At 36.0% G+C, this 27,518-nt stretch overlaps 1 protein-coding gene across 1 annotated transcript in view; it reads left to right on the plus strand.

The window, feature by feature from the left end:
- Window positions 1-18,783, plus strand: part of Tmx3 (thioredoxin related transmembrane protein 3) — a 33,136-nt gene extending 14,353 nt beyond the window's left edge. The window contains exons 7-16 of the mRNA XM_059246338.1: window positions 2,242-2,341; window positions 2,987-3,064; window positions 5,580-5,646; window positions 8,611-8,709; window positions 10,327-10,384; window positions 10,530-10,583; window positions 11,937-11,993; window positions 13,641-13,770; window positions 15,129-15,197; window positions 16,581-18,783. Of these exons, the coding sequence (XP_059102321.1) occupies window positions 2,242-2,341; window positions 2,987-3,064; window positions 5,580-5,646; window positions 8,611-8,709; window positions 10,327-10,384; window positions 10,530-10,583; window positions 11,937-11,993; window positions 13,641-13,770; window positions 15,129-15,197; window positions 16,581-16,838 (970 nt within the window). The 3' untranslated portion in view covers window positions 16,839-18,783. The remainder of the gene's footprint in view (window positions 1-2,241; window positions 2,342-2,986; window positions 3,065-5,579; window positions 5,647-8,610; window positions 8,710-10,326; window positions 10,385-10,529; window positions 10,584-11,936; window positions 11,994-13,640; window positions 13,771-15,128; window positions 15,198-16,580) is intronic.
- The last annotated feature ends 8,735 nt before the right edge of the window (window positions 18,784-27,518 follow it).

Below are 27,518 nucleotides of genomic sequence, written 5' to 3' on the forward strand. Positions count from 1 at the left end.
GAAGCACTTGATTTCCTTTCTTTATGATCTGGATTTCCAATGTCACTAACTTCTGCACTTTGAATCCATTGTTAAACAAAGTCAGGATTACTTACACTTAAGTCCTGAAATTCCTTCATAAGTTAGTCTGGTAACTCAAAGAGCTATAGAATTGCTAATGATCAGGTCGTGTAGACAACATACATACATTGATTGAAGGGGTGATTCATTGGCTTTCTATGTACCTTTGAGGGAAAATAGGTTTCATATTACTCAGAACAGTGCACAGTTTAACTTATGGACTATTTCCTGTGGAAGTTCCTGTTTAGTATTATTGGACCATAATTGTTATGGGTAATTGGAAACATAGGAAATGAAATTGGGAGGATTACTCTACCAATTTTGTGAATCTTAATTTTTAAAAACATTTTCCTTATGTAGTGATGCCTTATATCAACTTATATTTCTTGTTCTCTGATTTTGGAGTCTTAAGAGAAACCCAGAGTGTTCTTGTTCTGATAGACTTGGGACTCTATCCCTAGTTTGTGGTTCTGAAAATAATTTTTAGATGCAGCTAAATTAATTTTCATCACATTTTATGCCATCTGCAAAGTATTCTGGCAGTATTTGCTTACCAGATGACATAGTTAGAACCCAGTGAGCCATTTGCATTGAATGGACAGATCTTTGACTTAATGTTGGTCAGGAAGTATATCCTTCCACAAGCAATTCTTACTGATTTAAATGTGATTTTTCAAAAAGGAAATGTTTATGTCTTGCCAAGGTGTAGAGAATATCAGTGTTTATAATTATATTTATAATATGTTTGTGTGTATCTCTTTTGAAGAACATTTGTCAAGATCAATTAATCTATATTGGCTTTAAAGTTCTAGGGACTTTCTTATTAGCTTGACAAATACAGTGGTAATTATATATAGCTTTAAGTTAAAACAGGATAGTTTGTTGTGTAAAATGATGCCTCAAAATATTTGTGTAAATGCACAGAATTAGGAATAATCTTTGTTAAAGTTTGTGATGCTTATATGTAATTTCCATTGTATTTTCGTATTGCGATTGCATATTTTCTTCATTTACTTTGTGAATAAATATATTTTGAAATGGTTTTATTGGAGGTGAGTGCTAGTGGGATGCACTTGACTCCCCTGTGGCTTCAGGTAGCTTTATATTTATCAGTCACAAGTTCATTTTTCTTTAACCCTAAGAAGGAATTCTCCTGATGTAAAGGTGCTGTTGGAGAAGGGGAGATTTCATGACTCAATTCTAGAGTTGCATCACTTGTTAATTATGAAGGATTGAAGCAGAGACTAGGGAGAATGATGCAATGACCTTAAGAACTGTATGTTTTGAAAGTGTTTGCTTTTGCAAAATAGGTTCTATTCATTTTGTAAGTTTTGAAGACTGAACATATGATAATCTATACCATTTTAAAAGAAGAAAGCATTTATTCCTTTCTTAACTGTGTTTTATAAGTGATATGTTTTATGGTAACCTTTAGGGCAATTCATTTATTCATTTGTTTTTGAAAATGGCTATAATAAATCTTGTAGAATTATTTTCTTTTTGTACTAGCGTAACTATTGCTTCATTCTATTTTTTTTTCTTCCGGTTTTTCGAGACAAGGTTTCTCTGTGTAGCTTTGCGCCTTTCCTGGAACTCACTTGGTAGTCCAGGCTGGCCTCGAACTCACAGAGATCCGCCTGGCTCTGCTTCCCAAGTGCTGGGATTAAAGGCATGCGCCACCACCGCCCGGCTCTATTTTCTTTAAACAAATAGTAATAATATAAATTGGAAGCTTGAGGCTTTGACCTCCATAGGGTACTTAAGAAGTATGTAACATTTAAATTGACACATTTTATATAAATAATAACTCTTGTTGACTCCTAAATACTGTTTCATGATCTGTTTCTGTAAATAATGCTTTTGAAAAGGAAAGATTTCTCAGTAAATTGTCTTGCTTTTAGCCAAGGACTGTAAATGGGTGATTATTCTGTGTTTCACTAATCAAAAATATTATTGATGGTATCTAAAGAAATGTATTTGGAACTGGCAGATTTAATTCTGGGTACTACATAAAGTATTACTATGTACTACACAAACACCATAGGCTGAAATTTTACTTGGGTGTGTTTGGGATGTAGTGCAGATAATTGTTAACACATTAAACATCATCAGCTGTCACATAAATTGGAATGAATTGTGCGTTGTCTTTAGTTCAGACCCATTTGTTTTGTTTTCAAATAGGGCTCTGATTCGGCCACTTCCAAGTCAACAAATGTTCGACCATGTACGGAAGAGGCATCGTGTATTTTTTGTTTATATTGGCGGAGAATCACCCTTGAAAGTATGAAATTATCCTTTTCTTGCACATAAACAGACATAGTGTAATTTTATTTGGTGTACAGCTATGATTTTGTAAAAACTTTAAAGCAAAATATTTTAGCTTATCTAAGTACTTTTTCACAATGAAAATACTTTATTTGATCTTCCTTAATAAATTTGCCATTATGAAATTGAAGTGAATAAAAAATTTGGGTAAATATTGCCTGCCTTAGTAATTTTTATGGTACTAACCAGGTTATTTAATTTTAACACTTTTAAACACCTTAAGTGAAAGAACGGAAACTGCAGTGAAATGTTACCTTTTTAAAGCAAAACACTGTGCCTAAGTTTACTTAATGTATATGTGTTTATGCATACCTTCTCTACTATCATCACCATCATCATTATTCATCATTGTTAATCTGTTAATAACCTGAATTGACTGTGTTATAACTCAACTCTTTAAGGGGAGGATAGGAACACTTAGTTGATATGATTGTTTGCCTTCACAACAGTATATTTAGTTTGGTTATATTTTCTCCTTTCACTGAAAGGTGACATGGTAGGAAATTCTTACACTGCTTGTAAATAGCTTTGATTGTTAAATGAGAACCAAATTTTGGTCTTTGATATTCAAGATGTCTTTTTTCTGTTTGTATTATCATAGGAGAAATACATAGATGCTGCTTCAGAATTAATTGTATATACATACTTCTTTTCTGCCTCAGAAGATGTGGTTCCTGAGGTAATCTGCTTTAATGACAAAAATTCACTCTTACTGGCTGGGCGGTGGTGGTGCACGCCTTTAATCCCAGCACTCGGGAGGCAAAGGCAGGCGGATCTCTGTGAGTTCGAGGCCAGCCTGGTCTACAAAGCGAGTTCCAGGAAAGGCACAAAGCTACACAGAGAAACCCTGTCTGGAAAAACCAAAAAAAAAAAAAAAAAAAATTACTGTTTGATTTTTATGTGCCTGGTTTATTCATAATGTTGTATGAAAAGAGAGAAATTTTTACTATTGTCAGACTATTTATAATTCATGAGCTAATACATCCATGATCCTTGCACATAGAGACTGCAGTTATCACATTATTACTGACTTTTTTCTCTGTGAAATAATACTGGTGAGCAGTGATATACACCAAACTCCAAAGGTGCTTATAAGTAGTAAGTTCTGTGTATGCTGCAAATGCAGTCTCCTTCTGACCCCTCGGACCCAGTGGTAAATAAATATTACAGAAACAAGTTTCCATCAATGCTACCAAAGTAAATGGGCAATTTGAGTGTTGGGATTTGTAGGGGTGGACAACAGTTCTGCATTTTTTGATCCAAAAAATAAGGACAGGAAGAAAAGAAGGGAGGGAAGGAGGTCTGAGTAGAAAATATGTGAACTGAAACCTGCCTGATGTGAAAGAGCCTCACACAATTCTATGAACAGAATGTATCAGAAACAAGGAAGACATCATACAGATGCCCAAGACAAGAGAATGCCTTGCCTATTTGAGAAACAGCACAGTAGCAAGTGCTCGTATAGTACTGTGAGAAGGAGATAGAAACATGCAGAAGACAGTTCCTGTCTTGTACATCATAGTGTGTTTAATAAGGTTGAAGTTCATTTGAAAATACTAAGAGCACAATGAATTGAACAAGTGTGTGAAAGTAGGTCCAGAGATCAGTTGACCTTTGAGCTTGGGAGTCAATAACAAAGCAGGGAAATATGAAATAACTTATAGAGTGTTCACCTATTGTGCATTGCTTCTCAAACTTCCTAATGCTACAACCCTTTAATACAGTTCCCCATATTGTCGTGACCCCCAACCATAACATTATTTTCATTGCTGCTTCATAACTGTAATTTTGCTACTGTTATGAATTGTAATATGACTATCTAAAATGCACAATATCTGATATACTACCCCTGTGGAAGGGTAGTTTGACCCCGAAGGAGTAACAACCTACAGGTTAAGAACCACAGCTCTAATACATATCTAGGTTCTTTTAATGGGAATTCTGAAATGATTTCAGTTTGTTGAAGAACCTCCAGTTTACCTATTATTCCAGTTATAAGACATGTTATTTTTCAGAGAAGATTGTGTTAATATCCTTAATTTGCCATTTCTCCTTTTTAAATCTAAGGATTGATGTTTATATTTTACAGTCAGACCCTTTCATTTTAGTATTCAGGTATACGATTTTTGACGAATGCAAATAGTTGTGTAACCAATACATCTTTGAAGCTGTAGAATTAGCTGGGCAGGATATTATACACCTGAAGATAGAAGCAGGAGCTCAAGGCCAGCCTGAGCTACATGAGACTTTGTATTTATAAAACAACAACAACAAAAACTAAAAAGATAGATAACAGACCTAGCACCCCCTGCAATGTGATAGTGAACGTCAAGGAATGTAGGAGACAGATGGATATGGATATGGAACTGGATTCTCTGCTGCAAGTTCTATGAGGAAGGGCTACTTTGTTGCTTTGAAAGGGAAAAACCTGAAAGTAGAACCTTTTATATCATTTTTGTAGATGAGTTGCCAAGAACAGGTGGATCTAGTTAAGGTTGAGCTTTTTCACTACCTAAGGTAGTTCTTTTCATGATATTGTTTAACTTTTAGTTATAATGTATCAAGAACATTTATCATATTGCCTCTGTGCTGATATACCTGGATCCCTTTATTTATTGTTATTTTCATGTTTCATGTGTTCATGAGTAATTGCTTAGCCAAATTATTTGTCTTCTGATAGTCATAATTTTACTCTTGAAATAAATGCAAAATAGAAGGAGATACTTTTAGGTGATTCCTTATGAATGACAAATGTGTTTAAAAAGCAGTTTAGAGAATTGTTCTTTCCTATGTCACTCATAATTACCCTGTGAGGTAGATGTCATAGACTTTGTTTTTCTAGAATGAGGCAGTCGACTCCCTAGATAAAGTGGCTGCATATCACATAACTAGTGGAGAACGACATCCTTAGGTAGACTGTTGAAGTGTTGGTCCTGCTGTTCTGTGTTCCAGAACTCTCCATCTTTCCCAAGAGTAGTCTTTGTTTTTCTCATGTTTTTTGGTCAAACAGGATGCTTCCAGGGAGATACCTGAAAATATTCAGATAGAAAAGTTGGCTGAACTTAAGATGGTACTCTATTTAGTCTTTTGTTGTTGTCTGTATGTGTTTCCGAGTTTTTTTCAGTGCTTTTGAAGTTGTAGGTACTAATTGTATTGTTAGTGTTGAAACTTAAACTTCTGGTGTTTTTCTGCAGTATGTGACACTGAAAGAGATGCCCGCTGTGCTTGTTTTCAAAGACGACACTTATTTTGTTTATGATGGTAAGTTCCAAAGTTTTAACTCATATAAGCCTTTTGTAATTACATTGTTACAAGGAGGTCTTTATAGAAGATTTTATAAGTGCTGCTAGTGTCGTAGTTCCCTGTGGTAAATGATCTTTTTAACCCTTCAGTAGTTTTTCCATCAGTGTGCTTTCATCTTCAATTGCTTCCAATGATTTTGTGTGTTGTGAAATTATTTGCCAGTTTAAGAAATAAGCTGTATGTGATTTCTGTGCATTAAAGTGTTCAGAATTAATTTTAAGAGGATAGTTAACATTTCACCACACACAGATAAAATAAAACATCCTCAGCAGAATGAAACCCTATACTCTCTCTAAGTATTTTCCCCCTCTGACTGAAAGCACTTCCTTGAAGTGAATACTTCATTTCAGCTAAATTGTATTGTAATATCACTCATACATCATAAAAAGAATGGCATAATAGAACTCTGGTACTCACAGTAATATTGAATGGCTAACCGGACCTACTGCAGTTGCTTCGGGTTTGTTTCTCTTTGAAGCATTTCAGAGCAAATCATAAAGGCATTTTGTCACTATGTTTCATTATTCTTCTTTTTGAAAATGTGGGCTACGTTTTTTTAGGTAGCCACTTGGTTATTCGACCACAGAAGACAGCTTTTTTATTGCTTCAGTAAAAAATTATTATTTTGATTATTGTGCTGAGAAAACTAATCATCTCTATTTTTTTACTATGTTTAATTAAACTAACTTTAATTTCTTGATATATAATTATCACTTCTGTCCATGCAGTTAACCATGCTGTAGGTGTACTGTGTTAACCTACTTAATGTTGCATTGTTATTTTATCCTTTAGAGAATTTATGCAGTGGATAGTATGGCAGATACATGAATGTCCTACATCACTAGAACGTTAGATAAGGAAATTTATACAGTGAAATAGTAAGTCAGTTCATAGGCTCATTCATTCAGGGGTTAGTTATTTAATGTTTACAGTTATCTCCAAGCAATCAAATGTTTGCCATCAAAGGAACATGAGAGGAACTTGTACACATAAAAATAGGAAAAAAGAGCCAGGCGTGGTGGTGCACGCCTTTAATCCCAGCACTGGGAGGCAGAGCCAGGTCGATCTTTGTGATTTCAAGGCCAGTCTGATTACTGAGCAAAATCCAGTACAGGCACCAAAACTACACAGAGAAACACTGTCTCAAGAACAACCCCCCCCCCCAAAAAAAAAGAATAGGAGAAAAGAAATAACCCATATCTGTGTCTTTACCTTCCTTCTTTTTGATGACAGAATAGCTGCTAGAAGTACTCAGTATGTACTTGACCGTTGTTACTATTTTATATATTTTTAAAGTAGAGTGTTTTGTTTTTTTTCTTCCAAGTTAAAATGCTTAACAGTATCTAAATTCAGCCTTCAAATCTCTTACTCTAGTCCTGCTAAGAAGTCCCTAACTCAGACAGCTTCCTTTTTTACTTTCTTGGAAATACAAAAAAAAAAAAAACAAAACAAAACTTGTCATATCTGTTTAGATTTTATATATTCTTTGTACCTGCCTGAGAAAGTTCCCTTCCTTTCACCTTGCTTCCTGCTTCAGTTGTCTTTTGTGCTTGAGACAGAAGTAGTAGGTGTGGTTTCTGAGGGTGTTGTATATGTCCATCTTTGCTGACATTTCACAGACAGTATTTTGAACCTGTCTGAAGCCTTCACATGGACAACAGGTCCCATAATGCCTCAGATGTTTATTCTGCTACTGATTATTTATGAATCTGGAAGCATTAGGATGCTACAGGAACAGTTTTTCTGAAGAGATTTAAGTTTATTACATTGTGCAGTCTTTAGGAAATTTGCTCTGGGCATGGAATTAAGATCCTTGCCTAGTAATCAACTTGTAGTTTTAGGTTCAGTTTTCTAATTTCTAAATTCAGCTCCATAAATACTTTCAAATTGGCATCTATTCTATAGATTTGATTGCTTAAAAATGGTTTGTTTAGCTATATTAAGTGACAGTAAAAGCACACCTTTCAGTCGATGGGTACAATATAATCAAAACACACTGGTAGACGTTTAAAGACCTATACTTGTTGTTGTTGTTGTTTGCTTTTTGGTTTTTTGTGGGTTTTTTTTTTTTTTTTTTTTTTTTCCGAGACAGGGTTTCTCCCTGTAGTTTTGGTGCCTGTCTTGAATCTTGCTTTGTAGACCAGGCTGGCCTCGAACTCACAGAGATCCGCAGGGCTCTGCCTCCTGAGTGCTGGGGTTAAAGGCACATGCTACCACCGCCCGGCAAAGACTTATACTTTTAATGGTTTCTTCATGCCATTATCGTGTTTCCAAAAGTATTTCAGAACTCTATTTAATCAGGATGTGATATTTCCCCAAAATATTGTATTTCCTGTCAGCCTAGAAAAAGATGTATTTGATGTTGAAATAAAGCTCATGAACTGTGTTTTATGTTTGTGTTTAAGTTGTACATATGAGAAACAATTATAAACTAAGATAAAAATCTAAGAAACATGAGCAAAGAAATTACAATACATATTACCTACAATGATGGGAGCCAGGTAACACCTTTACCAGGCTGACATTGTAGGAGAATGTAACTATCAGTGTGTAACTATCTTTCCAACTTCATTTTTAAATGAATATTCAGGCTATAATAACTGTTCATATAATAGTATATGTAGTATAAGTTATTTTTAAATTTATAAATGGACTTTTTTAACATATAAAATATATTCAGTTTTGATTTAGGGCATTTTAATTATTTCTTTTATTTGAATTTTTTTTTGCTAATTTTATTGGTACTATAGTAAATAATTGCATTAATTGTGTTCTACATCTGATTGAGTAGAATAAACTACCTAAGAACCAGCTTAAGGTTTTAAAATTATGATACTGTATTAGATATTTTATTCACATTTCTGGAACGAGACATTACAGCTATCTTGTACTCTGGTGTATTTCATTTGCTTTGTTTTCAAGAGTATGAAGATGGTGATCTGTCTGCATGGATCAGCAGGGAGAGGTTTCAGAACTATCTTACTATGGATGGCTTCCTGTTGTATGAACTTGGAGACACAGGTAACAAGCATATGGCCATTCCTATTTCATTACAGATTTTTTTCTTTGATTCAGTACTTAATTACTGGTTCTTTTAAAAGCTGCATTTATTAATTAAAATATACTTATGTTTATTAGTTCTGCTTTTTAAGAATTAAGACTTACATATCCATACCACGTATATAAGTATATGTGCTTCATATGAGGATCAGTGTAGCCAAAGAAAGGGTTTTTCTAATAGCTAATGGTGATGAGGAAGACAGGGATCCTGGATGATTGAGGAATGTGGGGGAAAAAAACAAAACAAAACATGAAGCTACAAGTTAAAATGAAGCTTTTTTTACAGTCTTCTAAGATTTTTACTTGTAAGTAGGAATCTATCATATTGTTCGTTTCTTAAGATCATATGATAGAAAATTACAAATAAAGCAAGAAAATAAATAGAAAGTAAATATATATAAATAGGAAGTTCAAAACTTCTAGGACATTTACTTTTTTAGGAGAAACTATTGTGTAAATTTAGACCCAATTTTAAGTGAAATATCTATTTATTGTTACCACATGTATTTCCTCTCACAGTTTCATGGTCATGGGATAGAAGTGCAGCTATAGAGAAGAGGCATTTGAAAGTTAAATTAACACAGAATAAAAACTAAGCATGAAATATTTCAAGAAATGAAATAATCCTTATAGACTGATGTTTTCAACAAAAAGAAAACAGTGAGTTGAGATTGTATAGATGTATTATTTTTAAAGATGTGTTATGTTGGGCAAGATCAGGAAAAGCAGCAAAATAACATAGAATGCTATGTTTTGTTTGCTTAATCCTACGTTTGTGTTCCTGCCCTTGTGAGATAATGCTCCAGTATGTTTAGGTATATAAGTTCATTCAACTTTCCTCATAACTCTGAAAAACTGTTGCTTTCCTAAAATAAATGGGCCTTTCTTGAAGTTAAGGTACTTAGCTAGTAAACAGTGGTGCCTCACCTGTGTTCTCCCAGGGCTTAGTGTAGTGCTGAGAACATAACACCTTCAACCCACATCAGCACACCAGAGCACCACTGTTCTATTATTACATCATTCTACCCTCCTGAACATTATCAGTATGCATATGGAGTACTGTTTCACTTATGCCTCAGAAACAATGTTTCACTAAATTTGATGCTATATGTCATTACTGGTGAATGGTGATCCATTGTAATGGATGTAATAGAGGAAATGGCCACACAAAAAGCATCTCCTTTGTGTTATAAACAATTGCCTTTTTAGCACCACAATTTTTATTAAATTTTTTAAAATCAACATCTTTATGGTACAGCTTTTGACAAAATACTGTACCAGTCTGTGGGTCACATAAAACAATTTGAATAGAGAAATTACTACAAATTTATTATTATTTACCTCCTAGAGGAAATTTATCATTTGTAACTGACTAATTCATTGGTCCAGGCTACAAGCAATGTACCATAATATATTGGCTTAATTTTGTGTAACATGTGAAGGACGATTGGAGTTAAAGTCTAGAAACATATTCTTATAGTTCCCAGTTACAGCAGAAGTAATATTTGACAAGCATATGTAATGTGAGTTATATCATTCTCAATTCCAGGAAATGAAACATATTATTCTTAATTTTAGGAAAGCTTGTGGCCATTGCAGTTATTGATGAGAAAAACACATCACTTGAACATACCAGGTATGGTTGCTTTGAAACGATTTAAGCTTCAAATGTCATCCAGATCTCGTTTTGCCTGTAGCACTTAGATAAGGGCTAAGGATAATGGGATAATTAAACTTTTTAACTGAAGAGGTGAAATATTTATGTATTTGTTCTTCTACAGATTAAAGTCAGTTATTCAGGAAGTTGCTAGAGATTTCAGAGACCACTTCCATAGGTATGTACCTGTGTTCTGAAAGGTTGTCTTTGTTTGAAAGGTTGTCTTTGTATAACTTGGTGTTACAGTGAAGTAAATCTAAAACAGATAAATTGAGTATCCCTAATCTCTTAAATTTAAATCTGAAATCTGAGATGCCCTAAGGTCTAAGTGAAGGGCTGTGACATGACACTAAGTAGAAAATCCACAGCTTCCTTCACATGATAGTGGTCAGAGCACAAAATCACTTTTAAAGAATGTGCAAATGCTTTAATTCCAGCACTCGGGAGGCAGAGGCAGGCGGATCTCTGTGAGTTCGAGGCCAGCCTGGTCTCCAAAGCGAGTTCCAGGAAAGGCGCAAAACTACAAAGAGAAACTCTGTCTCAAAAAACCAAAAAAAAAAAAAAAAAAAAGAATGTGCAAATGTTCCAAAACTTGGAGAAATGTGAAGCACTTCTGGCCCCAGGCTTTTAGAAAAGAGAGTCCATTTCACACTTAGAAAGGTGAATCAAGAATTGCAGTGAATAACCAGGTGGTAATGGTGAATGTCTTTAATCTCAGCACTTGGGAGGCAGAGGCAGGCGGATCTCAGTGAGTTCAAGGCCAGCCTGGTCTGCAAAGCGAGTTCCAGGGCAGCCAGGACTGTTATACAGAGAAACCATCTCTCGATAAAAGCAAACAAACAAAAAAGAGTTGCAGTAAATGACCTGGAGCTTCAGGTCAGCATGAGAATAAATCCATGTCACATCTTACAAGTTAGAGAAGATGCATCCAGTCATTTATAATTTATTCCATTCATGCTTCCTGAGGGTGTTTGACATGTATTTTAGGGTAGGAAAATATGCCTATAGACTTAACAAATTTGAAACAATTCTAATGAACAGTCACATGGCAGGTAGATATTCAAATTAGTGGAATATAACAATTTACTTAGGAATGAGAATTTTTGCTGTATTCCAGATTTTTGTGTTTGTTGCTGCCATTAAAAACAATAGGAACTTACAGGATTCAGTATTTTCTTCATATTTCAAATCTACTGAAAGTTCATTGTGCAGCATGGTACATGGTAGCTGACCTCTTCTGAGTGATCCTATTTCATGGTGTATTAGCTTTCCTTAAATCCATTTTACTTGGAGCATGTTTTCTACCTGCCTTTTAAACATGTAAAATGAGGTGAAATGTCGCAGTTTGTTGCCACTGCTCATGTACTTGTTTATAAAACCCGGTAGCACACATTATGTACATATCAGGGATTTCCATGTTCAGTATTGAAAGTTTATGTGCTTACCAAGGTCATGTTCGTGTTGTGTACATTTTTTTTAAATCTAGTTTTGTGTTCTTTCTCTTCTCTCTGTTGTTGATGGTGTCGGATAGAGATTTTCAGTTTGGCCATATGGATGGAAATGACTACATAAACACATTGCTGATGGAGTAAGTAAAGTGTTAATGGTTTTACTAGCAGTTTTTCTTCTTTGATATTTCTGATTTTGAGAGATGGGGAAAGATTTAATTAGCTGGGAAAAAGATACACAAAAAAACCACAAAAAACAAAAACACATCATTTTCTGATGTCTTATTTTAATTTATAAATCCTTTTATTTTGAATTTATTGAGATTCAGTTTTATTCTTTACTATAGAAGATTATCTACCACTTTAACATTATAACTTAGAGTGTCCTTAAATCATTCTACAACATATATATTTGTGGTTTTTTATAATTCTTACTTTAATAATTTTAATACGGAATTATGGGCTGGTAAGGTTGTTTACTAGGTAGAGGCAATTGCATACAGGTCTGGCAACTTGAGTTTGATCCCAGTATACCACAAGGTGGCAGGAAAGACCCCATTCCTGAGTTGTTGGCTGACTTCCACATTTCTTAACACATAGTTTAATCAGATAGTAGAAAATCTGAGCTCAAATTAGAATCAGGAGAACATAATTAGCTTAAGTTGCTACATTTGAAGGATATGTTAGTTTTTTTGTCTCTGACAAATATCTGAGGGAAAGATTTTAAAGGAGGTAAGATTTATTTTGGCTTTATTTATTTTATTTATTTATTTTGGTTTATAAGTCTCAATGTTGGTGGGCTCCATTGCTTTCAGTCTAAAGGAGGCAAAGCATCATGGCAGCAGGAGTATGTGGCTGGTACTCCTCACTTTAGATGAATAAGAAGCAAAAGATGAGGAAGAGAAAAGGAGACCGAGTATCAAGAGCGTGTTTTCAGTGACTTGGTCCATCCAGCTAGGCTTAGCTGTTGAAGATTCTGCTACCTACCAAGATAATATCACCAGTTGGGGACCAAGGATTCCACACATGAACCTCAGGACATTTTATATTCAAGCTATAATAACAGGTCTTTATGTGCTAAGATATGGCTTGCTTTGATGAATTTTTAAGTATATTGGAAAATACATGCATCCTCTTGTTGGATAGAGTGGCAAGAGACTACAGAAAATTCATAGTAGTGTTTATTCAACATGTTTTTATATGTTAACATATACAAGGTACCATGTGAATATTTAGCTTGAATTTTCTCATTTAATTGTTTAGCAAGTTAGGTACTATTGGTTTCCTTATTTTATGAGGAGAAAAAAACTTAAAGCTAAATTACTTGACTGACATCCTGTAATGTTAAGAAAAAGCTCCATATTCAAACACATTGTGACTCCAGAGACTATCCTCTTGCCTGTGTAAGTTTTTGAGTGCCATCTGAGGTAGGGTAAATGTTATTAGTGTTTTGTATAATACTGTGCAGAAATTTATACTTTCTATTTTATATTTAATATAAATATATGTTTTTATATTATATACATGTATAATAATTTATAATATAAATATATTTATATATAATTATATTGAATCACTGTTGCTCAGGTGTTGATTATTAGAATATTTTCATACATTCTTGGTTAGTAGTAAATTTGATGGAAAATTCGAAAGGTTAAGGTAGACCACAGGGATAAAGATATTAAAAATCTCTTTTCCTCCTTAACTGTAGTTACTAAGATGTAAATGATAATTAGGGTATTTATTATTATTGTACTTAACATAAATTTTTGTTCTTTTTTTTTTAGTGAATTGACAGTCCCAACCGTAGTTGTACTGAATACTTCAAATCAACAGTACTTTTTACTAGATAGACATATTAAGGATGCCAGTGACATGGTCCAGTTCATTAACAGCATTTTGGATGGTACAATACCAGTAAGTATTTCAGAGGGATGAAGGGGAGGAGACTGAAGAAAAGTTAGCAGATCTTTACCTTTGATCCTGAGAAAAATAGGTATTTGAAAAATTGCCTGGAGAGAAGAGAGAATCAGCTTCCACCCACTGCATCCTCCTGTCTCATTCACCCAGTCTGTTAGCACATTCTTCTGTGGCAGAGGCTCATAGGTGCAAATGTCCTTCAAAGAGTTATCTGGAATACCTTGCTTGTCACAGTAATGGGAAAGGTGCTCTTGGCCTCTAGGGTTAGATTAGAGATATTAAGAGGTTTTTGATGTGGAATAATGCTTTTTAGAGAATTTTCATGGCACGTAACACCCTTTTTGGTCAGTTGAATTAAGGATAACTGAAGTAAGTTACCAGAAATAGCAATTTTTTTTTTAAAAAGCTGTGAAAAACATTAGTTTTCTAAGCATTCAAGAAATGTATTGAGAATCATAGCTCCAGCAAAGAGTTCTAAAAATACTCATGTGAAAGAATTGTTATAAAGACTACATGATCTTAATTTTCTTTATTGTTCTCTTTGTTACTGTAAATCCTATTGAGGTATTTCTCAAACTAGGTTGCAACTCATAACAGTCATGAAACCTTGCTCAGGTAGAGATCAGGTATCAATAGCACACATCTTAATTAGTTGAAAAAAGTCAAGAAGGGTCTTATTTATTGTTTTCTTATTTTTTTTCAGTTTTACACAAACTTTGAAAAGCCAACATGCGTACCTACCTTGGTTTGAAGCCAATAAGTTGGGGAAACTCTCTTAGTCATATAGTAGCAATATGATATATGTAGAAATGATATTTTCATTGAATGAAACTCATTTGTAGTAGTGAGAGCCCTTCTGTTTGTGATTTAGTGAAACCTGATGAGACTTTTGTAACAGAGATTGCATTGGTCCTGTAGCTTAGGAATTCAAAGAATGGGCAAGACTTCTGGGATGACTAGATGCTGGGGTTTGATTTCCTCAGGAACTCTCTTGGCTTCTCAGCACTCCCTGTTGAGCTCCATCTGCAGGAGGATGTCCCTACTTTGTAGGAAAGTCTTCTGCCACAGTGTGGCTAAGCAGCCCAGAGAAATTCAAGGCTTGTACAAGCCTGGGGAGGGTGGGCCAGCGTCCCAAGCCACAAGGATCATGAGTAAGAGAAGATGAGTTTTTAGGGTGTGTTAGCATAAGATAGGAATATAGGACATGAGGGGGGTGTAAATATTTAACATGAATTTAGGGGGTGATGTGTGTAATATTTTGTAAGTCAACTTTATGACTTCCAGTTACATGATTATGTAACATAAAATGGAGTACTAGTATGTACATAACATATTTTATTCTTATTAAATTGAAGGCCCAAGGAGGTGATAGCATTTTGCAGAGATTGAAAAGAATAGTATTTGATGCCAAATCTACAATTGTGGTAAGTTCTGACAGTTAATTTAGTATCCTTGATAACTAAAAAATTGGGGGCTTCTCAGTCACCTCTCTCTTTCTTTCCATTTGTCTTTCTTTCTTTTGTACTTTATTTCTTTAAATGGCAGACTTAAGTGTAGAATTAAAATGTAACAGTAATTCTCTAACAATGTCTTCTTTCATTTATTTATTCATCTCAGCTGTCTTGCTAACTGCTCATGTCATTTTTCATTTGTTGAGGCCTAGGCCACCATGAAAATGTAGCTAGCCTCCTTTATTGATAAGGAGTAAAATTGAGTAATCTGAATTATCCCATATCTAGCATCCTTCTGTTTTTTCAGTCACATTTGGCTCCTTTTTATTTTGTCTACCAGCTGCCCTCATTTTCATCCAGGTCCACAGTCCCTCTCACCAGTCTTCAATCCGCTCTTCGTATTACTGCACAATGTCCCAACAGCCGTCAGTTCTGAGCACTTTCTTTTTCCAGCGATATACATCAGAAGACCCCATCCATCTGAAATACTTTCCTTACTGGCTTTTATATATTGCTGAGGCTTTCTAGGGATCATTGCTGGTGGTCACATGTTACCTCTGCCTCTTTCTCATTCATTTTTAAATATCCACCTCTTACTCTGTGCATCAATCCAAAAATGATCTTTTTGTTCTCTAGACTCTTCTTAAGAATAACAGACCTAATCCATGAAATATGTCTTAGTGGTAAACCCGATTCAGTAATTTTTTTTTTTTTCTGAGAGCTGAGGAAATAACACATAACATAAAAGAAACTAGTAAGTTAATGTGGCTTTACTAGCAACCAGATGACTCATATATTAAAATACATATAGGACTGTAAATAGATGGCTCTGCAGTTAAGAGCTGGTGCCTTTTACAGAGGACCCAAATTCAGTTCCCAGCTCACAGAGTAACTCCAGCTACAGAGGATCTGATACCTCTGGCCTCTAGGCACCACCAATACACACACAAATTAAATAAAATCTTAAAAAAAAAAAAAAAAAAAAAAAAAAACACTATAAGAGCATGTATATAAACTCTTTATTGTAAAGCAACTTCCTAGAATTCAGACATAGACAGTAATCATCTAAGAGATCATAGGTAATATGAGAAAAACAAGGGTCTTCATTAAGTACTTAATCCATTTGGTTCCTTTTCCTTTTCCCATAGCCAGTTCTACACACAAGCACACTCACATGTGCGCGTATGAGCATAGAGTTTAGAGTCTTTAACATGGTAGGTATTGCTCAGGTATTGACATGTATTCATTGAAACTAAGTTCAGTAGCAGTGAGTGGAAATCTATTGTGGCATTATATTTTTTTATAATGCTTTTTATGTCAGAATTCTGTTCAAGTACAACTGACTTCTCTCCCCAGTCTATATTCAAGAGCTCTCCACTTATGGGCTGCTTTCTCTTCGGCCTGCCACTTGGTGTCATCAGCATCATGTGCTATGGAATCTATACAGCTGACACAGATGGAGGCTACATAGAAGAGCGGTATGAAGTGTCCAAAAGTGAGATGGAAAACCAGGAGCAGATAGAGGAGAGCAAAGAGCAGGAGTCCATCAGTGGAGGATCTCTAGTGCCTACTGTGCAAGAGCCCAAGGATGTATTAGAAAAGAAGAAAGACTGAGACTTCACAGATAAAAAATATTTGATAGGATTTCAGGTTATAAAGAATATTTATTGAATTTAGAGATTTAATCATGATCTATTTACAAAAGAGAACATATTATTTGTATTTTGCTAATAAGAACTGCATGAATTAAAGTAATCCTTCCATAAGTGGGAAGATATTTGGAACAGAGAGATGAAGAGTTTGTACAAAACCAAGCCAGATCATTGTGTCAGTTTACCTTGCAGATGCCCATTTTGTGCACACTCCTCTACGTGCATGTTCTATGACAAAGTTAAGAACTTGGACATAATATTATCTTGACCATTGGGGTGGAAGATATGTGGTTTTGCAGAGAGAAATAGTACTTTCACCTACCATATCAATTCTCCTATATTTTGGATAAAATTTATATGAACAAATTAAGTCTTTAAAATTTAGATGTTTTAAGAGTAACTATTAACTTTTTCCATGTATCAAATTTCAGATTCTGAGTTTAAAAATTGTGTGGTTTTTATATAGCATAGTGATTTTATTTTACTAGTTGTTTTTAAAGGAGAAATGTTACTTTTTTACTTATACTCAGTTGTATTATTATGATATTGGCTTATGGTTCCATGAAGTGAGGGAAGAATCTTGTAATTGGCCTTTACAAAATGACCAGGGTATGTGGGGAATGGTGGCTTCAGTCCCTGCCTTACGCTGCTCAGCAGGGCACACTGTCCATCACTGTAGGAAAGAGAGGCCCTATTAGTACACCTCCCTTTTAGCCAAAGCAGCCTAGTATTTTGTTTTGTGTTATTTTTTTTTTATAGCTTGACATTGCTTCTAAAATTTCTATTAATTAAGAATGTTTTCATAAGTAACATAAATCATGTTTTTTATGATATATAAACTAATAATTTAAAATTTACTGCCACACCTCTATTGTGGGAGGCCATGACATGTCAGTGATATAACTAGCATATTGAACTCAGATGTCATGAACAAAGGGAGAGATCCACATTTCCCTTCTCTAGCCTCTCAGCTTTTCCTCCATGGCAGTCACGACCTCTCATCTTTCATCAGAATGCAGTCATGTCTAAGAGTGGGTATTTTGTGATAACATGTTTACGACATATTAATTTGTTAATTTTGAGGCCTTCATTTTAGCTAATTTCAGAGTTTTTATTAAGTAACGTTTAGATGGCTATTGTTTGAGTAGTTTAGGGCTTATTGAAAGGATCTACTGAGCATTTGTAAACATGGTTTCAGTTCTAACACTGGTGTTACTTAAGCTTCTGCTTTGGTTACCAGGGGAGCTTCTGGTTTCTGAACTGAAACTTGTGTATCTGTAGAGTCAGGGAATTGTTAGTCATAGTTTGTGTCTAGGTGTGCTTTTCATATTTAAAAAAATCCATTTTTAATATTTGTTAACTTTATTGATAATGGTATAAACATACAGTCACATAATAGTTGCTGTGACAAGTAAACTTCTCCAAAGAATAAAGAAGACTCTTTGGGATGGTTCATGATAGTTGTCCCAATGGTCAAGTCTTTTTGCAGGAGGAAAGACCTGAAGTGCATATAGATGCCTCATTGATGCTGTATAGTAAGAAGAGATCTGAGGAAATAGGAAGTACCACTAATATATTTTAATATTGTTCATCACTATCAAATGTTATGTGTATTTTTTCTTATCAATCAAAACTTGTAAATAAGTTCTCAGTAGGAAAACAGGTAAAGCACAGCTTTGCATCAGGAAACAGAAGCGCAGAGGTATTTTTTGTTTTTGGGGGGTGGGGCTTGCAATACTTTCCTTCATGACTGAGTGCTTTGGTTTTCTGTTGTGAAACAACTGTATGCTGATTCTCATTCAATTTGTACTTTTAAAATGTGTTCATTGGGAAAAACAAAATGTGTAAGTGGTTTGTAAGTGAATAGTTTTATTTCATTTTGTATTAAACTACTTTTTGCTTCTTGAGATTTTTGTTTGCATTGTCATATTGTTCACATAACGAAATTTAAAGTTTGTTCATTCATGTGCTTTTTGATATGTTATTCTGTTTGCTTATCAGGAGAACATACTTTAGAATTAGGGCAGCTCTCTTCATAATCTAGGAAAATATTGATCCTCTAATTCAATGGTAAGTCCCATGGTTAAATACCAACAACAGAATCCTTTCAGAAAATTGGAATTCCACCCTTTCTTTCATGTGTAAAGTTCTGATTTCTGAAATTCAAAAATTTAGCTCTTTGGTGCTGAAACAACATTTAAGAGTACTCCAGAGATTGTTCATGCTTAGTCCAGCATCCTCAGCATCTCTTTCTGAAAGCCTTCTTCATCATGTACATAGATATTTTCATATCTTCTGTTGTTTGAAGCGTGTTTGAGACTTATTAGATACACATGTTTTGTTTTCTTCCTCACTCTAAGGACTCCTGGAACATGGTTTAGAAATGGCAAATGAGTAAAGGTGATGGAAAGGACTCTTGAAGAGCTGAAGCAACTGTGTCTGTTGTTTCTGTTTAGTCAATTTTATTGCCCATGATGTTTTTGATATTTTGACTTGGTAGCTCTTGATTTTAAAATAATATTCTCATCAGTGTTTCCTGATGAAATGGACAGGGGAAAAAAAATCACTCAGCTATTCTTATACAGAAACTGTTGTGTGACATGTTAAGATTTAAGTGGAGGGACTGAGTTTGCCATTTTATCTTTACAAATATATATATTTTTTCTGACTGTTTCTGAGTCCCAAGAATAAGCAAAATAGTAATAATTTTATAGTTTGGACTAAGCTATAAAGGTTTTTGAAAGTCTGTATTACTACTAACTTGTTGAATTGTGATACTCTGCCTTATGTTATCAATTGCAAACCTTTGTTTTTCTAAAATAAAGTAATTAAAAACATGATTGCATAATTGCTACCTTTAATATTTATTTTTCAGAAGTTTGCCACATGACTTAATTCTCTATACAAAATCAGAAGCTACAACTAATATTTCATGCAATATTTTTCTTTTATTAAAACAGTTTATTAATAATTAGAGAAACATAATTTTAGATTTTAAGCAGTCCTGGAAGTGAATTGTAGCCTAATTCCTTATAGACTAGTTCCCTAACACCCATTTTTCTAGTGTATTTTGATTTTATAAAGCCTGTTTTTTTCTTTTTTTTTTTTTTTTTTTTATATTTTTTCTCCAAAAGGATGCCTCAACTTTTCTACAAAGTTTAAAGTTAGAACTGGATTTGAATTTTGAATTACTAAATTACAATCCTGGACACAATACTATCCTGACCTCTCATTTTCATTATCAATGAACAGAGAATTTAAAGCCTTTGGGGTAGGGGGTCACTATATTTGATTTTTACTTGTTTTTGCATTGAATGGAAAGCATATATTATAAAAATATAAATTTTATGCAAAGTTAATTTTTAAATTTCTTACATCAAAGTGATGTGTTTTCATGGAGTGATGGGAACAAGAATAACAAGTCAGTCCAGAATATGAGCTTGCACTGATTTGCAGGTTGTGAGCAGAGACAGTCTACTGAGCTATGTGTGAGGGCCGTGCCCTGTGTCAGGGTTGGGGACACTGCCTGTATGGGATGCTGGTCTCACTTCATGGTTCTTTTTCTTGCTCCACCCTTGTGGAATTAGGAAAGCCAATTAACCTCTCCCACTTCTGAATTACCTGTGATTTGAGAATAATGCCACCTTTCTCTAGATTATGAAGGTTAAATTGACCTGTGACTGGCATATAGCCACAGCTCAAAAATTTAATTGACTTTTCACTTCATTTAGAATTCTATCATTGGTGTGGAAAAAAAATTCATTGTAATGTGAAGTCCTGATACTTTTAACTTTTCTTGGCTATTTTTATGCAATTTTTGAATTGTAGAACTTTATATAGTGGAAAATATTTTAATATTGAACTTAAAATTAAATACAAGTATTTAGGTTTAGTCACCTGTGAAAATCCTCTGGCTTTTGTACTTCTTTTTAGATGAAAATAATCACACACAAGGTGTAACTGGTCAGTAAGGTTATTGATTAATATATGTGCATATCTTACTTAGATTTCTGTGTGATTTAGGCCGAGTTAGATGTAGGTAGGTGTGTCACCGGCGGTGGGTTTTGAGGTTTCAAAAGCTGCCTGTGGATTAGGATGTAGCTCTCAGGTGTTTCTCTAGCATCATGCCTGCCTGCCTGCCACCATGCTCCCCATCATGGTGATGATGTTTTCTGAAGCTATAACAAGCCCCTGATTAAATGTTGTTGTAAGAATAGAGTTGGTTGTGGTGTTTCAGCACAGTAATAATAACCCTAAGTCAGTCTTGTTCTGCCTCTACCTGGAAGACTACTTTGGACAGGTGAGCTGGGGAAGCAGGTTGAGAACAGAGCTGATTTCCACACTGGAATGCAAGCATTTGGTGTGTATGTGTGTAACATTTGAATTGCTTTAGAAGAAAACTTGCTGAAATGACATTTTCCTGTCTTCTTGGAATGGTAAGATAATAGTTTGCTATGTCACAGTGGAAGGAAGCAAGTAATCTAAATTGGAGTGGGGATTAATGTCAAAAGTAAGTGGGGGAGGAGCTTAGTCATACTTGGCTTGATGTACCATGCTTTGTTGACACCCATGGGAGGCCTGCCCCTTTCTGAAGAGAAACAGAGGAAGAGTGGATGTGGAATGGGGAGCACAGAGAGGAAGCAGGGCAAGAAAGGGAAGAGATGGGGGAGGGAAAATTGGGGTCAAAATGTAAAATAAATGAAAAAAATTAATTTAAAAAATTACTAAAAAAAAGTAAATGAGGGCTGGAGAGATGGCCATTGACCGCTCTTCCAGAATATCTAGGTTCAGTTCCCAACACTCTGTGGTTGCTCACAACATTTTGTAACTTCAGTTCCAGGGAATCTTGTAAATTGAATTCTGTCATTGGTCCGATAACCAATTTTAAGTAGTGGCTAGGCCCAAAGGGCGGATTTTTTATTGGAGGGTACATGACCTGAATCCTCAAAAAGCTAGAGAAGGGTGAAGCACACTCTTGGAAAGTGGAGGAGTTGGCAGTGAGCCATGTGAGAAAGTCTGGCTGGGTTAGATTCCCCATCCTCTTTGGGAAAGTGGCAGGGGCAGTAGCAGAGAGCTGGACCCCTAGCGGGAACAGCTAGTAACACGTTCCGGATTCCTCACTTGACTTGTAGTTATTCTGCACAGATTTTGCCTATTAATAAAAGGTAATGCATTCCCATGAGTTCTTTTTTATTAATGTGTACAACACTCTTGTTTATTGGATAAAATAACATAACATTTTTTTCTTTATTAAGAAATTTTCTACTCACTCCACATACTATCCACAGATCCCCCCTCCCCCCGCCTCCCACCCCCCAGCCCTTTTTCCCAAGCCACCCCACATCCCATAAATCGAGGTCTCCAGTGGGGTGTCAGCAGAGCCCAGCACACTGAGCTTAGGCGGGTCCAAGCCCCTTCCCACTGCACCAAGGCTGTGCAAAGTGTCACACCATAGGCACTGGGTTCCAGAAGCCTGCCCATAGACCAGGGACAGATCCTGATCCCCCTGCCTGGGTGCCCCCCAAACACTTCGAGCCAAACAACTGTCTTCTGTATCCAGAGGGCCTAGTCCAGTCCCATGGGGGCTCCACAGCCACCAGACCACAGTTCATGGGCTTCCACTAGTGTGGCCAGTCATCTCTGCACATCCTCCCATCATGATCTCGACGTCCCTTGCCTGAAGTATCTCTCCTCTCTCTCATCAGTTGGATTCCTGGAGCTCAGTCTGGTGCCTGGCCATGGATCTCTGTATCTGCCTCCATCAGTCACTGGACAAAGGCTCTATGATGACAGCTAGGTGCTGTGGGATGGTCTGTTTGGCAAATGTGTTGCTAATTAGTCAATAAAACACTGATTGGCCATTGGCTAGGCAGGAAGTATAGGTGGGACAAGGAGGAGAATAAAGCTGGGAAGTGGAAGGCTGAGTCAGAGAGACACTGCCAGCCGCCACGATGACAAACAGCATGTGAAGATGACGGTAAGCCACGAGCCATGTGGCAAGGTATAGATTTATAGAAATGGATTAATTTAAGCTGTAAGAACAGTTAGCAAGAAGCCTGCCATGGCCATACAGTTTGTAAGCAATATAAGTCTCTGTGTTTACTTGGTCGGGTCTGAGTGGCTGTGGGACTGGCAGGTGAGAGAGATTTGCTCTGACTGTGGGCCAGGCAGAAAAACTTAAGCTACAGCTAGGTTATTTGCTAGGCTGGTCACTAGAGTAGACTGGTCCAGGTACCCTCTGGACCACTGCCAGCAGACCAAGGTGGGGTCAACCTTGTGGATTCCTGAGAGCATCCCCAGCACCCTGCCTCTTCCTATTCCCATGATGTCCTCATCTATCATGGTATCTTCCTCCCTGCCCTCCCACTCTGTCCCTGTCCAGCTTGACCCTCCCATTTCCCTATGTTCTCATCCCCCACTCCTCGCCCTCTGCCACCCCACCCACCTAGTCCACTCATGTAGATTTCATCCCATGAGTTCTTTACCTGGCAGCCAGTGGCTGCCTATACCCACCCACGCAGCCTGCCAACCCAGTCCCCAGGCACGGGCCTCGAGCTTTGTGCTCCTTGCATCAGGGCCGAGAGCTCCTGAGGCACACTCGGCCCTGAGGTTCAGGGGCTTGTAGCCAAAAAATCAGGCGCACTCTCAGTCAGGCACAACCGCTCTGCAATCCAGCAGAGGCAACCGCCTTCTAACATACAGTACCTGATAATTAACTCAAGACATTAACAGCACAACTAGTAATACTCTGTGGTTCAACAAACTGCCTTTTATTGGGTTCCAGTAAAATTAGAAAACTGGTTTTACAAAAGAGATTAAATGCAATATTTGGAAAATTACTAACAGTTTTATAAAAATATTTTAAAAGCTTCATTGGGTTACTGATAGCTGAACTACCTACTTTAATAGAAACCATTTCAACTTACACAGTTGGAATCTTAGTATTAAAATATGCAAGGATCTCAGTTTAAAAACAAACTAGTCATAAATGGTTCTAGAAATTGAAAAAGTTCTAGAAAAGATTGTTACTGATTCAATAGATCTTCGACAAACTTTAAAATAGTGTTGATTGGTTCAGGCAATTAAATAATCCCTTGCCATCCATTGTCCTTATAATTATACTTACACGTATATGTCAGCACTGAAGTATAATGAAAATGATTATACCTTGGAACAAGCCATAAATAATAATAGTATTTTGAACCTAAATAAATTTCATCAAAAGATTTTAATGCTAGAATATTCTCACCTTTCTACTGTTTCTAAAAAATGATTCACTAATACATTTCAAGAAACCCTTTAGCAATTAATTCCCTTTAAACTCATTCATGTTCAAACTGCAAAAGTCCTGATTGGTGTTATTACTCTAATTGAAGATATTGTTCTTTGGTTGATAATTATAGGCTACATCTACATCCAAGGAATATAAAGCTAGAGAAGCATGCCTACCTGACCATGTTGGTACATAAACAGAAATGGGGAGGTGTTGCTATGCAGATGGCCTATAAAGCTTTCCTCAAGGGCAAACCTAAATTCACGGGCAAAGTATGATTCAGTTAATCCTTCCCTTGGCATTCACATGGCTCTAAGGAAGACTGCAGGGTAATCTAGCATCCAAAAAGAAAATGTCTTTAGATTCACTCTTTGGGGAGCTATCTTCACAAAGTAACAGAATCCTTGTGACCTCCAAAACCATAGATAAAGCCTGATAATTCCAGTAAACTTTTTCTGTCCTCTAAATGTATTCAAATGTAAAGTTGATTCCTTTACTCTAAGGAACTCAGAAAATCTGTACAAATCTTCCTGCAGGGCCACATTATAGTTTTTGCTGGGCTGGATTTGACAGTACTCCAAACAGAACTGTGGAGGAAGCTTGTCATTTTGTCTCATTTACTATAAACCCTGTGGGAAACTGTGTGATGTGTTTGATGACTTTTGTCATTTCTGCTGAGGGTTGAAATTGTCATATTTCTTTTTCTTCCTCTGAATTTATAGATGCTAGTTCTTTAGATTTAAAAAAAAAAAAAAAAGCCCTCATTGTTCAAACTCTTGTGGAACCTTCGTAATTTATGTCTTTCTTCTTTTTTTTTTTTTTTTCGGTTTTTCGAGACAGGGTTTCTCTGTGTAGCTTTGTGCCTTTCCTGGGACTCACTTGGTAGTCCAGGCTGGCCTCGAACTCACAGAGATCCGCCTGGCTCTGCCTCCCGAGTGCTGGGATTAAAGGCGTGCGCCACCACCGCCCGGCTTATGTCTTTCTTTAAGGGTCAAAACTCAGAACTCACTGGCTATCTCAATTACAAGATCAGCTCTTAGACCACCGAAGTCTGGCTTCCTGTGTAAGGGAGTAGTCAGATTCTGGGATTTATTTTATCCCTGCCAACTTTAAGTCACTGCAGATAAGGAAAATATTTCCTGTTCACTTGACAGAAGAATTGAAGTAATGAAACTCTAAAGTTCAACCAGTGAATCCATGGTTAGTGCATTCTTATTAAAGAAGCTCAAGACTTTAATAATATGCCCAATATTCATGTAAAATTTAAAATAAATAAAGAATATCTCAGGAAAACCAGTAGAAAATCTAATTATTTGAAAAGGACTCAAGGAAGTATTACAGAATATTTAGGATTTCCAATGGATAGCATAAACAAGTGAAAATTACCACAAATATATGTATGTATAAGAGTATTTTTGGCCGGGCAGTGGTGGCGCGCACCTTTAATCCCAGCACTCGGGAGGCAGAGCCAGGCGGATCTCTGTGAGTTCGAGGCCAGCCTGGTCTCCAAAGCGAGTTCCAGGAAAGGCACAAAGCTACACAGAGAAACCCTGTCTCGAAAAACCAAAAAAAAAAAAAAAAAAAAAAAAAAAGAGTATTTTTGATGCTGATAATGACTAGCATTATTGCAAAGAAGATAAAAGATAAGATGAAAGACACAGTCATCAGGATAAGTAGAGGTGTGGTGGTATTGTGCACCCTAATAAACTTATCTGGGACAGCCACTAGATACAGAGGCTTGAAATGGTGGCACTCACACCTTTAATCCTAGCTTCCAGAGGCAGAAATCCATCTGGATCTCTGTGAGTTCAAGGCCACACTAGAAACATCCAGGCATCATGACTCACACATTTAATCCCAGGAAGTGAACCTTTAATCCAAGGAAGTGATGGCAGGAAGCAAAAAGATATATAAGGCGTGAGGACCAGGAACTAGAGCCTGGTTAAGCTTTCAGGCTTTTGAGCAGCAGTTCAGCTGAGATTCATTCTGGATGAGAACTCAGAGGCTTCCAGTCTGAGGAAACAGGATCAGCTGAGGAATTGGCAAGGTGAGGTGGCTGTGGCTTGTTCTACTTCTCTGATCTTCCAGCATTCACCCCAATAACTGGCTCAGGTTTGTTTTTATTAATAAGACTCTTTAAGATTCGTGCAAATAGAGGAAATAAAATAAGATGGTCTATTCTGTTCCCAAAGTCTCAATCATAGAAGGCACAAAAAATCCAATTTCATTATGGTAGCAATTTTTCCAAAATAATGATGATATTATATGATGGTTTATCATTCTTTTATAATATATCTGACGGCATCACATATACCTATAAAGAAAGATATAAATTACAAAGGTTCCACAGGAGTTTGAACAATAAGGGCTTTTTTTTATCTAAAGAACTAGCATCTATAAATTCAAAGGAAGAAAAAGAAATATGACAATTTCAAATCTTCGCAGAAATGATAACAGTCAGCATAATCTAAAGCAGAAGCCCAGTCTTCAGGAGGATGAAGTAGGGGGATGAAGAATTCAGTGCCCATCTGAGCTGCATTCTGTATCAAAATAGATAGATAGATAGATGATAGATAGATAGATAGATAGATAGATAGATAGATAGATAGATGATAGATAGATAGATGATAGATAGGTGATAGATAGATAGATAGGTAAGATAGATGATTGATAGATAGATGATAGATGATAGATAGATAGATAGATAGATAGATAGATAGATAGATAGATAGACCTTGATATCCCATCCAAATATTTGAGGATACAGCCTAGAATGGGGCCAAGTTAGCTTGGACTTTTACAAATTAGAAAATGACAATGTGGATTATTTTTTCTTCCAGTATCTCAAAGTAATCCAGCTTCTCTAATAATTAAATGATGGACATGCACTAACAGGATCGAACAGTGCAGATCACTGAACCAGATCCCAGGCAAAAGCCCAGACAAGAAGGAGCAGAAAGCAACACTTGAAAAATTCTTAGAACCCATATTCTGAAAAGAAAAATCATGAACTGTCACTCTCTCATTCAGGAGAAGCAGTGCATTAGAAGCCCCATATTTCTTCATTTTTATAATGTTTGTTTTCTAGAGTAATTTTTTAGTGAATCACATATCTGCCCATTTTAAAATATGACACCTGACATATGGCTAAAGCATATAATATACTTAATATTACTTTAAGCTTGAGGGCTGTGGACAACAGTCTCAGTATAGAAAATTTTCCTGAAAGACATTCCGAGCCCTTAGAAGTCTTCCAAGTCATGCTAAAACAGTCATCCATGGAATACTTCATTACAAAGCCCTTTTCTATTTCTATTTTCAGAACAGTCTGCAAAGAAAAGAGAAAAAAGAAAAAGAAAAGCCACCTGC

The sequence above is a fragment of the Peromyscus eremicus genome, chromosome 19 (genome assembly GCF_949786415.1).
Source record: "Peromyscus eremicus chromosome 19, PerEre_H2_v1, whole genome shotgun sequence".
Taxonomy (NCBI): Eukaryota; Metazoa; Chordata; class Mammalia; order Rodentia; family Cricetidae; genus Peromyscus; species Peromyscus eremicus.